The sequence below is a fragment of the Raphanus sativus genome, chromosome 6, assembly GCF_000801105.2.
Source record: "Raphanus sativus cultivar WK10039 chromosome 6, ASM80110v3, whole genome shotgun sequence".
NCBI lineage: Eukaryota > Viridiplantae > Streptophyta > Magnoliopsida > Brassicales > Brassicaceae > Raphanus > Raphanus sativus.
Window position 1 is genome coordinate 15,207,219 of NC_079516.1, and position 16,331 is coordinate 15,223,549.

At 34.2% G+C, this 16,331-nt stretch overlaps 4 protein-coding genes, 1 non-coding gene and 1 pseudogene across 8 annotated transcripts in view; 2 read left to right on the forward strand and 4 right to left on the reverse strand.

Moving 5' to 3' along the window:
* LOC108807208 (uncharacterized) overlaps window positions 1-7,616 on the reverse strand; it is a 7,978-nt gene extending 362 nt beyond the window's left edge. Inside the window, exons 1-3 of one of the 2 annotated variants that reach the window (XM_056987873.1) lie at window positions 7,458-7,616; window positions 7,087-7,177; window positions 6,499-6,605 (exon numbers count right to left, since the gene is read on the reverse strand). In XM_056987873.1, coding sequence (XP_056843853.1) covers window positions 6,499-6,605; window positions 7,087-7,177; window positions 7,458-7,527 — 268 coding nt within the window. In that variant the 5' untranslated portion in view covers window positions 7,528-7,616. Of the gene's footprint in view, window positions 1-6,273; window positions 6,606-7,086; window positions 7,178-7,457 lie in introns of those variants that run through there. The other variant, XM_018579463.2, reaches the window with a different exon arrangement.
* Window positions 4,284-4,460, reverse strand: LOC130497306 (U1 spliceosomal RNA; annotated as a pseudogene).
* Window positions 7,617-8,569: 953 nt separating the features above from the next.
* On the reverse strand, window positions 8,570-11,052 carry LOC108809068 (replication factor C subunit 3). Of its 2 annotated transcripts, XM_018581192.2 has the most exons (11): window positions 10,818-11,051; window positions 10,592-10,702; window positions 10,351-10,383; window positions 10,116-10,284; window positions 9,800-9,981; window positions 9,589-9,725; window positions 9,413-9,511; window positions 9,266-9,335; window positions 9,110-9,184; window positions 8,912-8,957; window positions 8,570-8,793 (listed from the first exon to the last, which is right to left on the reverse strand). In XM_018581192.2, the coding sequence occupies exons 1-11, from the start codon at window positions 10,899-10,901 to the stop codon at window positions 8,735-8,737; spliced, it is 1,065 nt and encodes a 354-aa protein (XP_018436694.1). In that variant the 5' UTR covers window positions 10,902-11,051; the 3' UTR covers window positions 8,570-8,734. The 2 variants fall into 2 exon arrangements, with proteins under 2 accessions (XP_018436694.1, XP_056846035.1); XM_056990055.1 differs by having other exon boundaries at window positions 9,110-9,335; window positions 10,818-11,052.
* Window positions 11,053-11,355: 303 nt separating this feature from the next.
* LOC108805579 (uncharacterized) lies at window positions 11,356-13,953 on the reverse strand. 2 transcript variants are annotated; one of them, XM_056990053.1, is made up of 12 exons: window positions 13,782-13,953; window positions 13,557-13,694; window positions 13,404-13,485; window positions 13,223-13,299; window positions 13,014-13,129; window positions 12,773-12,890; window positions 12,577-12,693; window positions 12,350-12,508; window positions 12,196-12,277; window positions 12,015-12,106; window positions 11,790-11,933; window positions 11,356-11,694 (listed from the first exon to the last, which is right to left on the reverse strand). In XM_056990053.1, the coding sequence occupies exons 1-12, from the start codon at window positions 13,914-13,916 to the stop codon at window positions 11,548-11,550; spliced, it is 1,407 nt and encodes a 468-aa protein (XP_056846033.1). In that variant the 5' UTR covers window positions 13,917-13,953; the 3' UTR covers window positions 11,356-11,547. The 2 variants fall into 2 exon arrangements, with proteins under 2 accessions (XP_056846033.1, XP_056846034.1); XM_056990054.1 differs by having other exon boundaries at window positions 11,509-11,694; window positions 11,786-11,933.
* A 481-nt stretch (window positions 13,954-14,434) lies between these two features.
* TRNAE-UUC (transfer RNA glutamic acid (anticodon UUC)) lies at window positions 14,435-14,506 on the forward strand. The gene has a single exon. It is a non-coding gene; the product is annotated as a tRNA-Glu (tRNA).
* A 44-nt stretch (window positions 14,507-14,550) lies between these two features.
* Window positions 14,551-15,669, forward strand: LOC108812468 (40S ribosomal protein S21-2-like). Its single transcript, XM_018584738.2, has 4 exons — window positions 14,551-14,708; window positions 15,016-15,110; window positions 15,210-15,342; window positions 15,457-15,669. Exons 2-4 carry the CDS (start codon window positions 15,061-15,063, stop codon window positions 15,520-15,522), a joined length of 249 nt encoding a protein of 82 aa, XP_018440240.1. The 5' UTR covers window positions 14,551-14,708; window positions 15,016-15,060; the 3' UTR covers window positions 15,523-15,669.
* The last annotated feature ends 662 nt before the right edge of the window (window positions 15,670-16,331 follow it).

Sequence of the window (16,331 nt, forward strand, 5' to 3'; positions counted from 1 at the left end):
AAAAATTACAATTGAATGCCATTGACTTAAACTCATCATTTTGCTTCTTTTTTCTAACCCACCGATTTTTTATTTTTGGGCTTTCAATGAATTCTTGGCCCAGTCATTTGTTATACATATTGTGTTGACAAAGAAATGAAATATCCTATATCGTGATACACAAGAATTTTTCTTGAGCCTATAATATAGAAAATACAAAAACCTAACCAAATACACCGATATTCACACATATTGTTAAAGGAATATTCTATTATTTATATACCCAATGATCTCGCCTAATTAATTAATGGTATTAAATGTAAATCTTATTTAATTTTAAAATCTACTAGCATATATATATATATATATATATATGATACGTCGCATCCTTCTTTTCTATGCATTTACATACCAAAGCAAAAAAAATGGCTATGGTAGACCACCAAAAAAAAAAAACTATATTTTGTGTAGCATTTTATGGTGTTTTTTTCTGTGGTAAAAATTAAAACACCAAACTGAATTATTTTATATATTAAACAAAAACAATATTTTGTAAATAAATTCTTATATTTTTTGTTTAGTTACAAAATTAGTTAGAGGATACAATTATTTTTTAAAAAAATTACAATTAATAATAATTTAATATAAACTATTTTTTAAATGAAAATTTCAAAAATGTTGTTAAATTTTAAAATAATTAACAAAAATCAAGTTTTTAATATTATTAGTACAATATCATAGAAAACAAAATGCACAAGTTATTATAAAAATTTCAAAACAAACTGCACAACTTATAAAATTCCAGGTAGGTTTGTAAGAACCGAAATATATCCAAATAGACTGAAGTACAAATTTGAATTAAAACCTTAATGCATCTCAATATTTACAGTTTGTTCACTTGGTATCTGAAATATTTCAATTCGGATCGAATTCGGTTTTGGTTCTCTAATCATCAAAATTTTGAATAATTTGGATATTTAATCAATTTTGATTCGGGTTTTGGTACTACTCTTTCGGGATCGGGATCAGTTCGATTCTTCAGATTTGAATTTTTTATTCAGCCCTAATATTGATATAAAAAACAAATAGCAACATATTTTTGAACAATACACCCGCAAGCGGGGTGTGCGGGTCAAATCTAGTATTTTATTAAAACTGAAAATCAAATAAAAATTCACCCTTAATTCTTCTTAATTTTACCAACTTGTGCCATTAATACTAAATGTTTTTTTTAATAAAATCGAAAAATTAAGTATAATTAATGGAATATCTTTCTAAATGTTAGTTACCTTAAATTTTAAAATAAAATCTCAATAGATATGCACAATATCTGACAATAACTAAAAAAAAATAGAAAATCATTTTGCTAATATTAAATCACAACTTATTTTTGTTACATGCATAAATAAATCATTGATTAAATTGTTAGTATATTTATGACCTGATTGGTGATTTCACTGCATCTATAGTTTTTTTTATTATAAACGGTGATTTCATAACAATATATAGGAATTCACTATTATTAATTTATATTATTAAAATTGAAGTATAAATTAGATTTTTTTGGAAAACATAAAATAACAATTCTTAAAAAGATGTGTGTTTGGAAACTTGGATACCAATTTAAAAAACATAGGTTTTTTTGAAAACATGAATATCAATTTAAAATAGGTTTATTTGGAAACATGAATAGCGATATAAAAAGATATAATATTGTTTGGAGACATAGATAGCATTCTATTAAAAAAAGAATGAATTTATGTTATTTAAGAAAATTTGAAATCTATCTTATTATTATATGAGAAACTATATATTTGTGTCAATTTTAAAATATATGAAAATGAGCTTATCTAATAATCTAAAAGTTATCATTTGTCTAAGAATCATAAAACAAAATTTAAACTTTATGTACATATTTCAAATCAAAATAATAATTTAAAGTTGATTTATATCAAAAATTGATTAATATATATAATTATATATATATATATATATATATTATTATTCAAAAAATTATTTTATACTAAAATATTTTCCAACAACCATTAATAAAAAATGTTTTTCAATATATGTGATTATTGAAAATATAATATATGTGATTATTTATATGATAGTACGTATAATAATACTATTAATTATATGTTTGGTGTGTTTTAAAGGAAAAAAATAGATTGTGAATTAGGGGTGGGCATTCGGGTTCGATTTATGTCTGTTTGTTTGGATTTTCGGGATCAAAGATTTCAGTCCCATTCGGATATTTCTAAAAATTTTGATTCGGATGCGAATTCACATCTTTGCGGGTTTGTTCAGATTCGGATAACCCATTTAAATTCATTATATACTTTAAATTTTTCAATATTTAAACAAAAAAATAATATAGTACTTATACATTTCAATAACATATTAGAATACATGAACTCAACATATAAATTGTTTTTGATTTAAATATTTGGATAGAGAATCAATAGTTTTGTTAAGTATTTCTAGTGATTTGAGTTATACTTTAACTATTTTAGATATTTATATTATATTTTCAACTATTTCAACCAACTTATAAGTACCATATATATTCTGTATGTTTTATATACATTAAGTCAAAAATATATATAAGTATATAAAATCTATTTCGAATACATTCAGCTATCTGAAATACTTCGGTTAGGAATGAATTCGTTTTAAGTTCTCTAAATACCAAATTTGATATTTAATCAAATTCGGTTCGGGTTTTATACTTCTTTTGGATCGAGATCGGTTTGATTTTTTAGATTCAGATTTTTGCTCAACTCTAATATTGACATGAAAAACAACATATTTTAAAAAAATATACACCGCACGCGGGCGTGCGGGTCAAAATCTAGTACTAATTTATGTTTTTCCGCAGTAATTAGTGTTTGATTTATTTAGATACACTTTTCTTTTGGTCGGCATTCATTTAGATTACGCTTGAACTAAATATTAGCTGCAAGAAGATGGATGGTTATATGCCCCGTACCAAAACAATCTCGCATGACTGTGATTTGAAACAATAGAATATTATTAACCAACAATGCAGGTGAAATGCTGTGTATCAGTATTTCTTACAGTTATTATGTTTTCGACTCACAATTCAATTCTTAACATGCAGTTGGAAGATTTTTTCTCGCTGGAAAATTATTTTCTTCCAAATAATCCGTCTCCAATAAGTCACACCATAATGTAACACGATACATTAGAAACTAAACATATCCATGCACACCACTAAGGGTTATGGTAATTGATTTAAATTCCAAAGGAAGAATTATATCACAAATGAACCAAAATAGTTCTTAAACGCGAAAGACTATAAACATCTTGAGGATAGACCACACGTTGCTGTATGTTTTTATCATAAAACGCGAGAGATGTCATATGCTGTTCTTACAGAGTGAACAATAAGGTCTGACAACTGAGAATAACATTCCTCATAGAAGTGTATTACTTAAATCAAACTACAAATATCTAACAAAAAAAAAACACAGAAGAATTGTGGTAGAATCAAAACCAAACCCAAAGGTAAGAAGAGGAACAAGAATCTAGGATCTAGTCTTCTTCCTCTGTTTCATTCTCAGCGATGTTGAAGTATTTCAACTCATAGAGGTTACGATCCATGTTAGCTGCAATCACTCTGACACAAACAAATAATCACACAATGAGCTCAAGACATATTCAAGATTCTAACATTCAAATTCTACCAAGACGTTAGCACCAAGGTTTTATAACGTTAGATTATACCTCTTGGAGAATTGGCCGTCAGAGGTGACTGTGATCTTGCTCTTATTGCGAGTGACGGAGACAGAATCACCAAGTCTTGCTTTACAGACAACCTTAATCCTCTCTCGAAGAAACTCTCTAAAGCAAATCTCCATGATCTCTTTTCTCTACAACCCAAAGTTGACACATTCATTAAGGTTCAAATCTATGAACGAATTATTACTAAAGATAGACACTATGAGTTCTAGTCTAAGTTCATTATTTGCAGCAAAACGAAACGAAGTAAACATTTTCAAATCTATAAGACTTCAAAACAACAATACAATTGTATAATGCCCGATTTAATTGTTTCGGAAAGGCCCATATTATTTTAAATTCTCCTAGGCCTAAAAGCCCGTCAAACTGTTTGATCTTTCAGAGTTTAGTAAACTCATCGAGGTGGGATGTGAATGTTCGTTACCTTTTTCCATTGTAATACAAACATTGTTTTCGCCTTCGGTACTTCATTTCAGTTCTACACTAAAGCAATATATAATGAGCGGTTCAAAAATATAATTTAAACTGTTAATGGATAGTAGGAGCCGCGCGAACGCAGGCTCCCTCTGCCACAAATAATGACGCAGGCTTTCCCACTTGGGGAGACCTTAAGCAGCGCCCTCTCCTTGTATCCTCTCCTTTGTGCAATGGAGAGAGATCACTAGCCTAGGCCACTCATTATTTTGATAATGAGTTGACCCCGTCCAGGTAAGTGATTTTGGGCCTGTTCGTTTCTCCATCTGAATGAGTCATCTGGATGGAGATGAGAGTTTTGTTCGTTTAGACATTAAAAGTACAACTCATTTGAATGGTTCATTTGAATGAGTTTTTAAAATCTAAGCTTAATTTTTAGAATGAAGATGGTCCATTCAAATGATCCAAATTGGATCATTTGAATGAAGATGGTCCATTCAAAATAACATAATGTCTATTATACCCCTTATATAATTTACAAAATTAAAATTTAACTTAACATTATTTTCACTCACGAAAAATGAGAAAACCACAAGATATATTTTCTCACCAAAACTACGAATATTTTTTTCCGCAAAACCCAAAAATGCATTTTCTCGCCAAAACCGCAAAATGTGTTTTTTCACTAAAACGCGTTTTCTCGCCAAAACCGCAAAAACATATTTTCTCACCAAAATCAAAAAAAAATGTTTTTCCGCCAAAATCGTAAAAATGTGTTTTCCCGCCAAAACGCGTTTTTCTGCCAAAACCACAAAAATGTGTTTTCCGCAAAAACCGCAAAAATGTGGTTTTCCGCCAAAACCGCAAAAAATATGATTTCCCGCCAAAACCGCAAAAACGTAGTTTCCCGCCAAAACCGTAAAATGCGTTTTCCGCTAAAACCACAAAATACAATTTTCGACCAAAACCACAAAATGCGGTTTCCCGCAAAAACCGCAAAATGCGGTTTCCCGCAAAAACTGCAAAATGCGGTTTCCCGCAAAAACCGTAAAAATATGGTTTCCCGCAAAAACCGCAAAAACGCGGTTTTTACGGGAAAACCGCAAAAACACGGTTTTCCGCAAAAACCGCAAAACGCAGTTTCCCGCCAAAACCGCAAAACTACGTTTTTCGTAAAAACACGTTTTCCCGCCATTACCGTAAAAACGCAACTTCCCGCCAAAACCGAAAAATGTGATTTCCCGAAAAATCGCAAAACTGCGGTTTTCCGCAAAAAACGCAAAACCGTAGTCTCCCGCAAAAATGCATTTTCCCGCCAATACCTCAAAAACGCATTTTCCCGCTAAAACTCCAGAAATGTGTGTTTCCGCCAAAATCATAAAACTGCAAAATGTTGTTTTCCGCCAAAACACGTTTTCCTGCCAAAATGCTAATTTTAAATAATATATCAGATAAAGTAATTAAAATTATTATATTTGAAATTAATATCAAGTAATAATTAAATAAAAACAAGGATATTTTGGTAATTTGTTTAGATGATTCATCTAGATGAATCATTTGGATGGACAAACAAACATAAGATCCATTTAAATGATTCATCTAGATGAGTCACTTGAATGAACAAACAAACATCCCATAAAATCTGAATGGATCATGTGGATGGACCATATAAATGAATCATTTGAATGGAGGTAGACAGATGGAGAAACGAACAGGCCCTTTCTTGTTCTCTCCCCTTCTCTTTTTATACTATGCTTCGCGAGTCCTTCCCTGTGAGCGTTAGCGATGTGGGACTCTTATAAATCTCCTACTCTCACAAGCTTTTAACGGCAAAATTGTTGGTTTTACTTACATGGGCCGGACGCTACAGGCCCATTTTTTTGTTTAGCAGTTGATCGACTTACATATGCTTTCTTCTTTATTCTCCTACTCTCTGTTTACATATGCTTTCTTCTTCTTTTTTGAGTAAAGGTGCTCACATATGCTAGCTTCAACAATTAACCAATCAAATTTTCTTTACCAATTGAAAGTACTGTAAATTGAATTCGATTTGTGTTTTAAATAGCAAGAAAATGGGGACACAGAGGTAATGAATAATTAGAATTAGAGATAGGAGACGGAAAATAAATATGCATTATTTTTCTGGAAGGTGTATCTCTTACAGATTAGCATCCCGTATTTTGCAAACAATCTGCAGGGGCGTATGGATCAAATAACCCAAAGTTAACTCATTTCAAAGTACGGGAACAAGGATTAAAGAAACAAAAATAATAATTCAGTAGCTATAACATCAGCCATGGTAAGAATAATATTCTTTTTAGTCTTTATTCAAGTTATCAGGCTTGAGAAATTTGGGGTAGCGATCGGTGGTTCCAGCTTTGTGATCATAGTACTCCACTGCGGCTGCTCCAGCTAGAGCTGCCAATGTCAGGGCCTGAGCATGTAGCCTGAAAGTTAAAAACAAAAGTTAATGGTAAAGAAGAATCGAAGATCATCATTAACATGCATGGTAAAAAGTAAATAATCCGCCACAAAATTAATAACGACTAACATGACCGTGCCATCTGTGATACATATACACCCCCCTAAATGTTGTTTTCAACAATATGTTCTTTAGTAAGTGCAAAACAAGTATACTAGCAAGGTACAGTGTATACGGTTGGATGCGGTTGGATGTTGATAGAATACAGTATTTTTATATATAAACAGTGAAGAAATGAAGACTCAAGCACACACATAGAGATACAGAGTGCTTCCTCAAGCACATAAAGGCTTTTCTACATGGAGGTGGTGATTATGCAAATCTTTCTCTACATGCCATACCAAAAAGATTACTATCTTTATGAGAATACATGAGCAGTTTGCTTTGATGCATGTTTTTATCTAAAAAGAAGAAGTTTTATTAATAAATAAAATTGGAAAGAGTACCTGGCGTGGATGATACGGACACTGGTTTTCATACCAGGTTTAGACCAGTTGTAGGCGATCGAACCAGAGATCCCACTCAGCCATAAACAACCTATCAAGTTTCGAGAATTATCATCAAAACACACACACACGAAAACGAGTTTCTGAGTATTATTACGAAACCGCAGCAGAGACAAATAATGTCGGAAACATATCGGAGCACCGAACAATATCAAGCAAATATGAAAAGAGGAAAAAGAAAACACAGATCCAGATATTAAAAAAAAAAAAAAGCATTCACAGATTATGAATACACGACATAACCGATTAGAGAATTCTTGGTTACGCCAAAACGACAGAGGGAGAATGAATGAACGGTTGATTGACTTTACCAACGGTACGAAGCTTGTGTTCAACGATCCATTCTCTGATTTCTGCAAACTTTGTCTTTGATTCCGCCATTGATATTATTGACGAAAGAAGAAGAAAAATATATTCGCAAGGGGAAAATTGTTTGTAAGGGAAACAATGTGCGGCTTTCGTGGCGGTTTTAAAGCAACACAGAGGCGGAAATTTCTGAGGTAGAAAAAACCAATTTGCTAACTTGCGCTACATTCCCGCATGATTACCTTACCTGTATTAATTAAGTCTCTAATTTCCGATTAATATTTTAAATTTAGCAAAAATATAACAAATATTCTAAATAATGAACCATTTTATTTTAGTTGCCATTTTTAATTTAAAAATAATTAATTTAATATATTTAAAAAATAAAATATCATTACATTCACATTTCAGTCAATAGAAAAATATACTATAGAATATAAAGAATCATATACCATACAAAGTTGATAAATTTTGTATTAATATTCTAAAACAATATTTTTTGAGAAAATTTTACTCTAGAGCCGAAAATTAAAATAAAACGAAAAAAAATATTAGATTATTGACTAGTTTTCTAATGAGAAAGCTGTCTCGTTAATCCAAGAGTCAAGCTCTGACCGACTGTTGAGACGAGTCAAAAATGGGTTGGTCAACTCAAGATTCAATTCAAAACCACTCTTCTTAAAACTACGGCCAAAGCAAAAAATATACTTCCTCCGTTCCCGAAAGTAAGATTTTCTAAATTTTATTCTTGTTCCACAAAGATTATTTTCTATATTTTTAAGGTACTTTTGTATACTTTTGAGAAACATTAATTGTAAATATTTCAATTAATTAAATTTGATTGGTGAATAGTTATTGGAAATTGTATAGAAAAATAAATAGTAAACTAAAATGTAAATATTTATTAGATTCTTAATAAACGTGAAAACTCTAAAAAATCTTAATTTCGGGAACGGAGGGAGTAATTATTACAATTGTGTGTCGTTTTTTTTTCAGATTAAAAAAAAACCATTACTGGCTTTTGGTGTTTAACATCACAACTCTTTAATATTAGATCGAAAACAAGGACGTAAAGACATTAAAACTTGGGTTTGTCCTTTTGTATCAGAAAGGGATAGAAAGAAAGGAAAGGGATTAATAAGCTTGCACACGAGTTGAGTTGATACAGGATTCTAACTTCTCTAGCTAGACGAGGAGAGTGATTGGAAACAGCAAAAATACAGTATAAACATCAAAGACTGTCCTCTTTGCCTGGATTTGGAGCACGCCATTCCTTCCTTGTCTACCCAAATGTTGAAATGAGGAAGTTTTTGTATATGCTCATAAACTTGGCCACAAATGCTGCAGTGCACAACATCACCACTTATAAATATATGGTTGAAGATGACATTTGACATTTTTTTTCTTTCTTTTAATACCAACATATATATGGGCAAAATGCAATTAAGAGTTTATATACCTTCTATGTGAAATATGGCTTTCTGACCCAATCTCATCCGATGTTCCTGTTAACAAGTGCCCCAAGACATGATCAATCAAGAAAGTCATCAAATCAAAGTCAAAAGAACTATAGCTCAGTCTCAAAAGAGAATACATATGTCGAAACAACGCTGAGGAGAAAAATAAAATTCACAAGCTAAGATGCAAAAAATCTTACATAATATGCGGCCCAGTGGCAGACTTCAAGCTTCAGCTCTGAGTCCAGTTTCTTCAGCAGTTCATGAAGAAGTCTCTGTAAAAAAAAGAAAAAACTATTAAGTAAAAAAGGAAAGAGATAGAAAAATAAAAAACAGAATTGGGTTTTGTTTGAAACCTTCAGTATGACTTCAGGTGGAATACAATTAACTAGCAACTCATATACCTTCCCACGCACCTGAAACAAACTGAAGAAGCACACAAGATAGAGGGTTAAATCTTATATAAATTGTAAAAGCTAAAATGATTTACTAAAGTGTGTGACCTTTTAGGGCTCTGTTCCTTCAACATGTCAGTTGATATTTCAGCAACATACTCTTCCCAATCCATTGGAGATATCACTTGATTATTTGCGAACGGATAGCTACCAAGCAAAAAAAAAAACATATGTATCAGACTCATTGATTGTGTGCATGCATAGATACAGTCAATGAAACTTACTTTTGGACACGACAGGTCTCAAGTGACAAAACAGCTCTTCTAAGACTGCGGTTTGATTTTTCAGCAATACGAGCAGCAAAACCGTGTGGCAGTTGCAGAGTTTCTTTCTTCGCAACGAACTCCAACACTTTCACTATCTGGACACAGAGAGCTTACACTTTTGTAAACAAACTAAGCAAACACTGAATGAGGGAAACAAAAGATGATGTACCTCTTCCTGGGAAGGTGCATTTATCCGGACATTGAGACAACGAGACTTGATGGCTTCTGTAACCTTTGAAGAACTGTTACAGCATAAGATGAGACGGCACGATGAGCTATACTTCTCCATTGTTCTCCGCAGAGAGTGTTGAGCTTCTCGTGAGAGCTTGTCTACTTCATTTAGTACCAACACTGCCAAACCCCACGACAAGAATCATGAGTTAAGGGCATAGCTAAAATACTTTTCGTAGATGATTCAAACAGCTATTATGAGACCTAGACATCTGAAAATGTCTCCACTAATGACAATGCAGTGAAAAGGTTACCCTTGAATCCCTTCTTTCCTTTGGTGTCAATAGGTCTGTTCTTGGCCATTTCTTTAATGATCTCTTGAACGATGTATCGGTCCTGAAAGCCTGCATCACTTGGAGTAAGTTCCACATGATTGGTGCTTGATAACGTAGTGAGCTCCAGATCAATAGTTCTACTCCCAGCCTGTAGAGAGAACTTTAGCAAGTAAAAAAAAAAGCAATGAAAACAGAATAACATGTGGAAACTCACATCGACTTTCCATGCCCTGTTCTCCACTTTCACCTGCGCAATGCAATCGAAACAAGTAGAAATCAGAAGGTAAACATCAAACCAAAGAGAAAACAATGAGCTTAGTGCTAGTGCTAGTGAGGATTCTCAGCATGTCAAAAACACTACTCAACATCAATACGGTTCAAAGTCGTCTTGTTTTGTTATTATTACCAAAACCAAACCCAGAAAAATAATAAAACAAAGTGGAAAGAAGGGATACCTTGTCAGCACTGGGACCATAAATCTGCTTGAGAAGCGCCATGATTAGGGTTTTCTTACCCGAACCAGACGGTCCATAGAACAGCAAATGCGGACAATCTTGCTCCGTTACCTAAGAGGGAGAAGAATCAAAAACCATCGCTCAATTCCATCGAAAAAACCTTCCCAATACATTAAAGCACGAAACTTTGCACACTAGGGCTCGAAACCAAAAAAAAGGCATGTACCAATTTCTTGAGATTCTGAGCGATATCTTCGTGAACGATGACCTTATCTAGCGATTTAGGCCTGTACTTGTCGACCCACAACATGTTAGCAGCTCACACCCACCGGAGGGAGCTTCGGGAAGGCAATGTGGAGAAGAAGTGGCGGGAAAATAAAAAAAAAAACTGAATCGCCTTCGTCCGTCTTCCTCTGCACTCAGGCAAGACTTCTTTCTTCTAGTGGGGACTCTCTCCTCCTCGAGTCGATGCGTATCAAACCCAAAACCCTCTGTCCCTTTCAGAGTCTTATGCATACAACTTTTACTTTTATTATCCGTACAAAACAGTCCAAATACAAAAACCACACCCTCTCTTTCTTTCAGAGTCTTATCAACATATTATAACTTATGTGACTGACCAGTGACCACTCCTCTACCCTCAAACGTTGTAACATATCATCAACAACAAAAATATTCATTACAAAGTTGAGAGTGTTGAGCTTCTTGTGAGAGCTTGTCAACTTCATTTAGTACCAACACTGCTCATAGATAAGTACAAAACATATACTCAAAGTTTGGTTTTGTTTTGTATTTGAGAACAGAGTTATGAGAAGATATATATATACACAAAGTTACTGCAAATTTGATCATTCGGATATATACACAAAGTATCTCACTTTTATCCTATAACTATATTAGTATTACAGCTTCGCATAGATTGAGTTAATAAGTTTCTATTTTTCACGGTGGTCTGCTTATAGTTTCCAATACATCTTGAACCTGTGGCAAACACCAGTGACCAGACCCCAAAAGAGAATCTCCGCAAAGATGACATACATCAGAACACCAACTCTTCTCGAACGCCAAACTCTGATGAAAACATGCTCTTTAATCCAACTTATCTAAAAACACAATCATCATCATAAAACAACACTAGTTAACTAAACTTTCAACTCCCATCTCATTAAGAAGAGAAACACAAGAGACTTTTACCTACCAGTGTCTTGTCCGGGTGGCGATAGTACCAACCGTTGAAGAACCCAGCTAATACGCCTTCAGCTCCCATCACGTACACCAGCATCGCGTTCATTCCTATCCATTCTAGAGGTAGAAACATGCGTTTCCACTCCATTATATCCACCTGCAAAACAAATTTTAAAAGGTTGAAGAGCTGTTTTGTTAAATGTTTTAATTATCAGTGCGGTGGAGCAAGAAGAATCACCAGAGAATACAAGACCGAGAAGACGAGCGCGGCTGCACCGGAGGTCACGCATGTGTAGCTGAAACTATAGAGTTGTTTGTTCAAAGGCATCACTGCAAAAAAACATTTATCAGTTTTTGTAAACATATGTAAGAGAGAGCTAGAGAAAGAGACAGTTTTGTGAGTTGTGTGTTTTACTCACAGTGGGTGAAATGTAGAGTTAGTCCGAGAGCTAGGAGAGCTAGACCGGTGGAGATCCAATGCTTCAACCGATCTGAATGCTCCTGAATTTTTTTTGGTAAATATTAAAAAGACAAAACGGTGATGGTACATAGGAGCAGGTGGCTTAGTTCAACCTTAAAGTGTAAGATAGTATGACCAAAATGGACTCCAATGATTGTAGAAAGAATAGCAGATACAGAGCTCAAGACTCCTTCAGGCTCAAACGGAGCATGACACCACGACGGTGCATCTTGGCGCAAAGATCCTTCGTAAGGGGAATAATCAGTGCAAGCCTAAAACTCAACACGTTAGGAAGTTGTGTCCATTGACATGAGACATAGACGATAATATTGTATTATACCTTGGATCGTCTCCAGGCAGGATGGTGATACATATGATTGATCCCTAGAACTTGTCTATCAACATATCCAACAGCATTGCAAGGAGGGTTTAGCTTCCCTCTCACTCCACATGATACCTAAACCCCAACAAAGTTTCTTTGAAATATCATCTGATCACACAAACAAACACTTAGTTAAAAGGGTCGGGTCACTTACGGATTGGACTTTCCCATAGAGGATGCTATGTTTATCATAGACAACGAACTCCCAGTCAGGAACGTAAGTTCCATAGAGTGTGGCTAGATAAATCACAAGTACTAATGCACCCACAATCCTGTCAATGAAAAAGAATAATAATCTGAAACTCTTCTTTTTTCATGAACTTCAATTGAAATAGATCAAATGTTATGTTTTTTTTTTTTCTTTTTTGCTAAAATTTGATCAAATGTTATGTTACCAGTGCCAATAATATGATTTGAATATTGAGAATCTTCCTGTTGACAGAGTCTCCTCATGTGAGTTCTTTGTGAAGATCTCCACCAATGCTACTACCAAGTAGGATAAAGCTATTCTCTACACGACAAAAAAATGAAACCATTTAAGACAGTGAGTAAATATATATATACACAAGATGAATCTTGAAGATGTCTGAGAGACAAAAGATACCTGGAGAATCCCACAGAATCTCATCATAGTGACATCAACGCCATAGGTTAGTTCATCAGGAGCATGAGAGAACCCTCCTACACATCAAAAGAAACGAAGAGTCCAAATCTACATATCAAGCACTAAACCACTAGTAGAAGGCACAGTTCTTAAGATGCTACAGGACAAAGAACATAGTTACCTTGTAGCAGAAGACCCCAGAAGAGGAGCTTGCATGTTCTAAACCCCACCTTCTTACAAGCATCAAACTTGTTCGAAACACACTGACAAAAATTATATCTTTGAGCCCAACAGAATACAAAAAATTGAGCAAAGTTCGAAAGAGAGAGAGAACCTTGAAGGCAAGAGCGATGGAGACGCCGACGATGAACAAAAAGAAAGGCATGACGAAATCAGCCAAGTTGCAGCCTTCCCATGGAGCGTGAGCGATCGCTGGCCACTCTCCTCCGGCGTCATCCACCAGGATCATCAACTGTTTGAAATTATTTTAGTAAAAATAAAAGTTTTTTTTCAGTTCGAAAATTTCAGAGGAGTAGTAGAGAGAGAAGAAGGAAGATACGGCGACGGTGAGGCCACGGAAGATGTCTAGAGAAGCAAGTCTTCTCTTTTCGGAGAGGCTCTGAGTGGAAGCAGCTTCCTCGTGTACGAGGAGGCGTTGATCGTGACTAATATCCGCCACTTTGATTTCCGACATCACTCTCTCTCTCTCTCTCTCTACTTAACTGTCTTATCGAAACATACATCACTGGTTCTTGTAAGAGAGGTGATTCTTTTATTTAGATATATCAACTTTATTTTTTAATTTTTGTCATATGATATGATAGAGACCAAATCAAAAAGATTCTTCACTGATCTAACGGTAAGGTACTTGATTGTATCACCACGGTCCACGGTTATAACATTCTAGCAAGCCAACATATATTATTAGTGTCAACCACACAAAGTTCCATGACGAAAATTTTACATCAGCATCCAAAAGCAGAAGATAAGCCTTTGATCCACGTAACACAATTTTACTAAATTCTCCGCTGCAAGTCTCTCCCCATTCTTGAAATCATCAAAAAGATGTAAACTTTTTAAGAAAAAAACATGTTCTTTTTACCAAAAAAAAAACATGTTCTTATGAACACAACACCTCAATTTCCAATTGAAAACGTGCCCACTTAAGATATGTTTGATATATATGTGGAATACAATAGAAATGAACAACAATCCGATGTCGTCCAGCGGTTAGGATATCTGGCTTTCACCCAGGAGACCCGGGTTCGATTCCCGGCATCGGAGCTTTTTTGTTTTGTTTTTAAATGTTAACTCTATTTTATTTGTATCTATCTGATTCAGCAACACTGGCCTATATGGTTTTTTTTTTTAGACAGGCCCATTAAAAAAACTTAGGGTTCTTCTGCAAATGTATTAACACTGTGGCGTCTCCGTCTGGTCGTTTTCTCTTCCGTTTGCCGCACTTGCTTTTACTTCTCCTCCTCAGGTAAAAGCTCCACACACATACTCCCACTTCGTCGTTTCTGTTTTGCTCCTACGCCCATTGTATTTTTCATTTGCCACTTGATTAGCCTTTGAGGGAACTATTGATTCTTTAGACTTTGCTTTCATAGTTTTTTCTCTTGTTCTGTGTATGCTGCACTCGTATAGCTGAGTTTCTAGTAGTTTTGGTGAATCCTAGAGCTCTCTCACTTAGTTTTGTTAGCCAGAAGATTACTTTTGTGCTCTGTTTTTAATCTGTTGGTGGTATTAATCTAACATAAGATGTGTATTCTGTTTTTTTTTTTAAATAGTGTTTGGGATATAAATTCGTCTACACTTAAAAGCTAATCTTCAAGATGCAAAACGAAGAGGGTCAGATCACAGAGTTATACGTTCCTAGGAAATGGTAATAACAACATTTATTCTTCTTATTCTGATTCTCTAATTGATTTATTATGTATGTAAATCTCTCAAAGACAAATATTTGCGTTTCTTGTTACTGTAGTTCTGCTACTAATCGGATGATCACATCAAAGGATCATGCCTCTGTGCAGCTCAACATTGGTCATTTAGATGCTGATGGCATCTTCACCGGTCAATTCACTACCTTGGCTCTCTGCGGTTTCGTTCGTGCCCAGGTTCGTATTGACTTATAGACTCTAGAGTCATGTGTTCCCAATATGACAGTCGCAGTTAGTTAATCATTCTTCATCAGCATTGACTTTATTAATCAAACAATGATCTGGGTGCAGGGAGATGCAGACAGTGGCGTGGACAGACTGTGGCAGAAGAAGAAGGTCGAAGCTAAACAAGCCTAAGAGCTTTGCTTATTAAGTTGGTTGGGATTTTTGTTATTTAGTTTTAAAAAGATCATCAGACAGACGGACGTACACAGAAGAAGTGATTTTTGTTTGACTCTTTGTCTTAATGCTATATTTGGTGAATACACTTACTTGCTTCTGATTTTTATCTAGTTAAATTTTAGATTCATTAACAAGTCCCAGTAGCTTAAAAGGCTGCAAATACTATAAGAAAAAGAAATATTAATGTAACTTATGCATGATGTTATAATATCGGTGCATGTTAACGTGAATTAGTTTGATAAATATTAGAATCAGATTCTCATACGCGGTCGGTTCTCTTTTAACACCACCCAAGAATCAAAGCATAACTGAAATGTTTTACGTTAGTGTTATGTAGGTTATACGAGTTTGATTCCTGTACAGCGTACACTAAATTGACTGCTTTTCTTTATATGGAAAAGTACAATAGTTATTTTGTATCAAACAAGTAAAGACCAAACCAACAATACGATTCGATTCCTGAGGACTATTACATAAAAAAATATTCGTCGTCATCAAGAATTCAAGATATGCCCATCTCAAAAGCCATCCATCCATTCACTTCCAATTTTATCTCTCTTTCCCGATTATTCTTATTCTTTTCTTTTGTAAAAAGATTTATTCTTCTCAAAGTCCAATTATTCTCCTTCATTTTATTCCAATTTTTGCACCCAAAATATAAAATGGTATATTCGAAAATAGTACCTCACCTCACAAATCTTGTTGAATTGTAAAATTTTTTGAGTAAAATGTTGATTTATAATTTATATTTTGACATTTCAATT